Consider the following 8,146-nt stretch of genomic DNA (forward strand, 5'->3'; position numbering starts at 1 on the left):
GTTCGAAAGTAAATTTTGTAGGGGAAAAAAATGTTTACCCGAAACATTTGCAAACTTTACTAAATAAATTAAAAAAATAAAAATTTCGATCAATGCAATAAAATATAAATTTTCATTTCAATTATTTTATCTTTTTTTTGAAAATATCTACAAATATTTATTGTTTTTCTCAAAAATTTGAAAAAACAATTGCATTTAAGAAAATTTTATTAACATATATCGATTGTTCCTTTTTTTGAAAAAAGAGGAGACCGACCACACGTGTAAGAATATTTTTCGTTAAAATATTCAGTAAATTCAATCTGATCAGAATTTCTTTCAATACTCGATTTTAAAAGTGTATTCATTCTAGTAAACACGCGCACATAAAAAACACACGCAACATAAAATGAAAAATTTTTGTGGTTAATTAAGAAAAATTTATTATTAATTAATTATCAATGAATACTGTTCATCAGTAAACAATTTTTATGATTTTCTATTCAATAATACAATAAAAATAATATCATAGGCTTAAATTTAAAATATTATAATTTAACCGATTTTATTAAAGTTAAAAATTAATAAATTGAATTTATTTAGTTTTAATTAAATTTAATTGTTATTTAATAATTAGTTTGTTAAAAGTCAGTTTTTGGATCGTTTTCGGATCTCAAAACACAAATTAATAATTAGTTATTAATTATAGTTTAAATATAATTTAACAGTTAGTTCATAAAATTATAATTAATTTAAATTTAAATTAACAGTTAACACTTAGTTTAAGTTTATTTAAACAATTAACAATTTATTTTAAATGTTACTTAATTAAAAATTATTGATCTTCGGAAGCAAAAAAAAAAATTTGTAGTGACGTTTAATTAATTTTCAGATTGCAAGGTGGAGTCCTTTAGTTTGTGAAGAAAAAACTTTTGGAATGCAATCGCCTACCAAAGTGAATGTCAAGGAGAATTTGATTCATTTTTCTTTGTTCTTCAAATTAACGTTCTTCACTTTTTAATAATATTTTTTTTAATAAATAAAAATATTGTTTAAAAAATATCTAACTTGGGACTTTTTTTTATAAATACGGAAAATAATAGCTGTGAATCATTTTTCAGTCATTCTAGCAATAAACCATAAAAAATCGATATTAAAAGTACTAAAAAAACTTAAATTTTTAAAATTCATAAGAAAATTCTGGATTTTTGTGTCCTTTTTGTGTGCCTCATAAACTATGAAATTACCACAAATTATAATACAAAATCTTCAATTTTTTCAACTTCTGACAATATAATTTCTTTTTAAATAACTTAAATCTTGAACAAATATCATAAAATAATGACTTATAAATTATTAAATGAATGACTTTACTCAAATATTTCAAAATTAATTCAATTTTAAAAGAGTTGCGTTCACAATTTTCGTAAATAATTGAACTTCAAAAGGTTTTAAATTGAAATTTTATAAAATTGCAATTTTGAATGAATTTATAATTTCAAATTTCAAAGGACTTAAATTTTTGAAAAATTTTAATAATTCAAAATCTTCTAAAATTAGTTAAATTTGACAATATATATTTAATTAATTATTAAAAATAATGGATTTATAGAAAAATTTTAGTTAAAAACACTAAAAAAAATTGAATTTTAAAAAGTTACAAATGATTGCAGAAATTCAATTATTTTCAAAAGTAATAAAATTCTTATCACAAAATTCAATTATGTTTAAAATTTATAAAAAAAATCTCGTCAAAATACCAATTATCTTTATAAATATCAAAATTCTTCTACAAAATTAAATTATTTTTAAAAATGTCAATAAAATTCTTGTCCTAATTTAAATTATTTTCAAAAATTTGTCTCATTTCAATGATTATTTCAATATCTCTACTATTTTAATAAAACTATACCCAAAAGAAATCAATTATTTAAAAAAAATTAATGAAATTATATACAAACATTTAATTATTTTCGTGAATAATAAAAATTTTACAGGAATTCAATTATTTACAAATTTTTTATAAGTTTCGCAATCATTCAATTATTTTCAGAAATAATAAAACTCATCGCAGAATTTCAATTATTTTTAATACAATTTTAATCAAATTCCTTAAAAATCTCAATTATTATTTTTATAAATAAAAACTTCTTCTTCCAAATTTCAATTATTTTCCAAAATTTTCCTCATTTCAATGATTTTCAATATTCTATTTTAAATAAATTCTATTTTAATAAAATTACCCAAAAGTATTCGAATATTTAAATCAATTTTAATAAAATTGTACGCAAACATTTGATTATTTTCATAAATAAATAAAAATTTCACAGAAATTCAAATATTTACAAATTTTTTTATAAATTTCTTAGCAATAATTCAATTATTTTCACGAAGAATAAAAATTTCAGAAGGATTCAATTATGTTCGTAAATAACAAATTTATTCTCGATAATTCAATTATTTTCATAAATAATAAAACCGATAGCAAGAATTTTAATTATTTTTAATACAATTTTAATTGAATTCCTTGAAAAATTTAATTATTCTCAAATTTTTTATTAAAATTCGTCAAAAGAATTTAATTATTTAAAAAATTTTTTGATAAAATTCTTTATGAAAATTAAATTTTGAGAAACTTTCAATTATTTAATAAATTATTTATTTTTGTATTTAAATAATTGAATTCTCGTAGAATTTTCTAATAAAAATTGATTTAAAAATGTATTTTAGTTAAAATTTTAGATAATAATTGAAAATCAAAATAATTTTGAAGAAGTTACAGTAACAATATTCTTATAATATAAAATAATTATTTTATCTCTCGAACATCTTCATTTTTTATAACAATTTTTTATAAGTTGTTTAATTTCAAAAAGTTTTGAATTTGAATCTTTTGAAGAATTTTAATTCCTATGGAAAAAATAATAATAATTAAATATTTATTTAAAAAAAGAAGTTATTCATGTTTTTGAATAATTTTGCAATTAAAGAAATTCGTAAATAAATGTAAGAGCTAACATTTTTTTGAGTAAAATTTTTTTCTTTATTTTCTAAGAATTCAGAAATTTTCATTTTCAATTTCAAATTTCAACCCAAAATTTGTAATTGACAAATGGAATTTATAAACTTTTTTTTTTCTTTATTTTTAAAAAACTGAATTTTATTGAAAACAATTGTAATTAAGAAATAGAAATTATGTAAATTATTTCCTTATGAAATTTGAAAATTTTTTAGAAAAATATTAAGAAACGGGAAAATGTAATGTTTTTTTTCCCAAAAATAAAAGAATGTGTTTTTGAACAATATTTTTATTGAGAAATAAAAATTATGCATCAAATCGGTATTTGTTTACTATTTCTTAATCATAATTTTTTTCAACAATTTTCTATTTTTTATAAATGAAGAAGAGAAAAATTTGCATAATTTAGATCAGTCAAACGAAATTTGTTATAGAAAAATAGCATGTAATAAAAAAATGGTTATATTTTACATTTATTATTCATTAAATCATTTATTAATTAAATCATTTATTTCAATTAGGTAAATCATTTTTTTTTTAATTTTTAATTTCTAATATTAATTTATTATGAATCATGAAAAAATACCTGTATATTTTCGATTTATGAAACAATATTTTTTAAAGAAAACAAAACAATTGCATTCATAAAAACTAACTTCATACTGCGGACAGAATGAATGAAAGAATATGAAGATTAATATTAATAATAATAATAATAATAATAATAATAATAATAATAATAATAATAATAATAATAATAATAATAATAATAATAATAATATTAATTATTCGAAAGTATTCTTTTTTTGAAATAACAAAATACAGTAGCAAAAGGAATTCGAAAATTTACAGTACCTATAATAAAATCTCAAGAAAAAATTAATATTCTCTCTAAATTTGAATTAGTAAAAATGTTTACTAATTTAAATTAGTGACTGACTTTTTGCTTTTGAATTAGTAAATTTTACTAATAAAGTGGTAGAAATTACTATTAATTAGTAAAATTTACTAATTTAAAAGCAAAAAGTCAGTCACTAATTCAAATTAGTAAATATTTTTACTAATTCAAATTTAGAGAGATTAATCGTATTAATTTTGCTCCCAAATAAATTCCATTACAAAGTGGAATTTTTTTTCATGACGTTAGTTTAGAAAAAAAATGTTTTTCAAAAACCCACGCGAGAGTAACTTAACATAAAGCGAAAAAAAACAAATCACTGAAAATAACGAAAGGTGTTTGTCTCTTCGAAACGAATTTGATAATTTTTATTAGCCTCCTGCTTACGAGAGCATTTTCATAATTATTTCGATTTGGAAATAAAATATTTTTGTTTATTATTTGGTTCACATGTATATATATACAAACGAAGGCCGGCCACGCACAGTACTTTTACTTCCTATATGAAATCACGTAAAGATCCGTCGTCGTCGTCGTACCCCCAGTCCATTATTCTCCAAACACAAGAAACAAAAAAAAAAGAGTAAAAAAAAACAAAAGTAGTGTGGCAATTCAAGTGGGGGAACTAGATTTTCATCTCCTCGAATAAAAACCTCAAAGGGAAGGGGTAAATTTTCGGTGTATAAAAGAGGACTTGGTTGTTAGTTTACCATCATAGTTCGTCCTGTAAATCGAACAGTAAACAGTTTCAAGTGTTTTTTTTTGAAAAACAATCTAAAAAAAACAAATCATCATGTTCAAGTTTGTGATTCTCGCTGCTTGCTTGGCTTTTGCCGCCGCTGAACCCGGATTCGTTGGCACTCCACTGGTGTCAACTTATTCCGCCGGTGTGCCTGCATACTCTGCATACTCTGCTTATGCAGCACCGGCTCATCTCACCTACGCATCACCGGCTCTTGGCTACACGAAATATGTCGCTCCAGTTGCCCCAGCGTACAGCGCCTATTCAGCTCTTCCAGTTCCATACGCAGCACGATCAATTCACTACTAGACACACTACTAGATAGTAGATACTAGTCTACTAGATGAAAATTTGATGGATTTCATGTTCAAAATTCGTGTGACGACTCTTTTTTTGGACTTTCTGTCAATTTCATTCTATAGACAATTCTATAGACGATTAAGGTTGTTCATCATGGTCTATTATCATATTGGAATTTTATAACAATGGAAAAATTTCACACACACAAAAAAAAAAGATATTTCTGTATTAAATTTCTCGAAAATATTTTCATAATGCAATAAATTTTATTTTCTACCGTATATATCTGTTTTTTATTGTACTGTATCCTCTTGTAACTAAATAATTTTTTATTATTTATAATTTTTATCTTAGCTACACAATTCTTGTAAAAATATCAAAATTGATATGAAAATAGATCAAGTCGATACAAAAAATTTGATCATTTTGGGATTTGATTCAAATTTTTAATATCAATTTGTTGCAATTTGATACTTTCAATTTAATTGTGTACACTGAAAAAAAAAATTATTTGATTCATATAACCGATTAATTGACTATTATCAATTAAATATTAAATTGAATCGCAAATAATATTTATTGGAGTCAATTAAATGGTTCAGTTCATATTTGCTTCAAATACTGAAATTGTTGGTTCAAATACCATTTAATTGACTCTAATAAATATTATTTGATTCAATTAAATATTTCATTGATAATAGTCAATTAATCGGTTATTTGAATTAAATAAATTTTCTTTTTCAGTGTAATAAATAGTATTTATTGTTCTAATTTCAAACATTATTAGAATAATAAATTGTATTCTTTAAAAATATTCATTTGAGAAAAAATTTTTTTAAATCCAAAAATATGTAGCCAACCAAAAAATATGTTTGAATTAATCATATTTTATAATTGAATTAAACATAATTTTTATTGAATCAAACCTATTATTTATTGAATCAAAATTATATTTAAATCAAAAATAATTAAAATTTTTGGCAAATCTTACTAATAAACAGTAATTTAATCATTTCTACTACTTTTTAGATAAATTTACTAATTCAAAAGCAAAAAATTACTAATTCAAATTAAAAAGATTTTTAGTATTTTTACTAATTAAAAATTAAATCTAGAGAGCAATATTTATTCTCCTAATATTATTATAGATTAATAAATTTATTATTTTACAATTGTGATTAATAATCTTATGATTATACTTAAGAATACTTACATAAAAATACTTATGATTAATAATAATATTTATTATTCATAATTTGAAAATAATAAATAGTTCCAGTAAAATATATTTTTTGTTTTTACTTTTTCGCATAAACATATTGGATAACAATATTTTTGTTTTTATTTTAAATAAAAAAATTTAATCTTTATTAAAAAAATACTAACGATAATAATTTTTTTTTTTAAAGTTAAATTATTAAACAATCCTAAGTCGAAATTATTTCTTGATTACAAAAATACTCTCTCTTAAATTTAAATATTTTGCTACTAATTAAAAATCCTATTTTTTGTCATTTTTAAATAAAACTTAATAAATAAAAAAAAAGATTAAAAATAAGTTTTTTCTGAAATTGAATAATTATAGAAGAAAAATTTATACGCTGTGAGCAGTTAAATTATTTAAACATTATTCAAAGTAATGAAAATGTGCGTAAGAAACTTCGTTTAAATTTTATTCCTTCATCATTAACAATTTTTTGTATTAATTTTTAAATGTAAACATTTTTTAATAAAAAAGTTTTTTAATTTTCATTTTTTAAATTAAGTTTGTTACAATAAAAATCATTAAAATTTATCATGAAAATTTTGTTAATTTAATTTTCATTATTAATTTTTAGTACAAAAAATAAACTAAGTTTGTAATAATAGAAATCATGGCAAAATTTACCTATCGTTAAAATTTGTTAATTTATTTTCAAACACAGAATTTTTTTATTAAATCACGATTTTTTTTATTCAAAGAGAATTTTTTTCATTGAAATAGGATGTTTTTTATTCAAACTGCATTTTTTTATTCAATCTGGATTTTTTCATTCATTCAGGATTTTTTTGATTCAATATTGATTTTTTTTAATTTAATATGAATTCTATTATTTAATCAAGATTTTTTTAATTAATACAGAACTTTTATATTCAAATTCAAACAGAATTTTTTTTTATTCAAATAGAATTTTCTTGTTTCCATCGGGATTCTTTTTTATTCTATATATGGATTTTATTATGTAATATAGATTTTAATAATTAAATTTTAAATGACAATTTTCACTTTTAATCAGAATCTTTTTTATTAAATCTGAATTTTTTTATTCTAACAAAAATTTTTTTGACTCAATCTGAATTTTTCCATTTAATCAGAATTTTTTTTATTCAATATGAATTTTATTATTTCATCAGGATTTTTTAATTAAAACAGGGATTTTTTATTCAATCAGAATTTTTTGATTAAATCACGATTTTTTTATTCAAAGAGAATTTTTTTCATTCAAATAGAATTTTTTTCTTTCAAACTGCATTTTTTTAATTCAATCTGAATTTTTTTCATTCAATCAGGATTTTTTTATTTAATCAGGAGTTTTTTATAAAAACAGAATTTTTTGATTAAATGACTTTTTTTTTATTCAAAGAGAATTTTTTTTATTCAAACTGCATTTTTTTTTATTCAATCTGGATTTTTTTGATTCAATATGGAGTTTTTTATTTATTCAGGATTTTTTATTCAATCAGAATTTTTTGATTAAATCACGATTTCGTTTATTCAAGGAAATTTTTTTCATTGAAATAGGATTTATTTTATTCAAACAGAATTTTTTTGATTCCATCTGAATTTTTTGATAAAAAAAGAAATTTTTTTATTCAATATGTTGATTTTTTTTCAAATCGAATTTTTTGATTTAAACAGGATTTTTCGATTAAATTACGATTTTTTTTATTCAAAGAGAATTTTTTTATTTAATCAGGATTTTTTATTCAATATTGATTTTTTTAATTCAATATAGATTCTTTTATTTAATCATGAGTTTTTTATTCAAATCGAATTTTTTGATTAAATGACGATTTATTTTATTCAAAAAGAATTTTTTCCATTGAAATAGGATTTTTTTTATTCAAACTTCTTTTTTTTTATTCAATCTTGATTTTTTTATTTAATCAGGAATTTTTTTATTCAATATTGATTTTTTTTATTCAAAGAGAATTTTTTTCATTGAAA

At 19.8% G+C, this 8,146-nt stretch overlaps 1 protein-coding gene across 1 annotated transcript; it reads left to right on the forward strand.

The window, feature by feature from the left end:
• The first annotated feature begins 4,586 nt into the window (after positions 1-4,586).
• LOC122508380 (cuticle protein LPCP-23-like) lies at positions 4,587-5,219 on the forward strand. The gene has a single exon (XM_043621681.1). The coding sequence runs from the start codon at positions 4,690-4,692 to the stop codon at positions 4,945-4,947; it is 258 nt and encodes an 85-aa protein (XP_043477616.1). The 5' UTR covers positions 4,587-4,689; the 3' UTR covers positions 4,948-5,219.
• Positions 5,220-8,146: the final 2,927 nt, after the last annotated feature.

The sequence above is a fragment of the Leptopilina heterotoma genome, unplaced genomic scaffold (assembly GCF_015476425.1).
Source record: "Leptopilina heterotoma isolate Lh14 unplaced genomic scaffold, ASM1547642v1 Lhet_54, whole genome shotgun sequence".
NCBI classification, from domain to species: Eukaryota; Metazoa; Arthropoda; class Insecta; order Hymenoptera; family Figitidae; genus Leptopilina; species Leptopilina heterotoma.

Excerpts from the sequence above, each read along its gene's own strand:
- LOC122508380 (XM_043621681.1), top strand. The coding sequence starts at position 4,690 with ATGTTCAAGTTTGTGATTCTCGCTGCTTGCTTGGCTTTTGCCGCCGCT.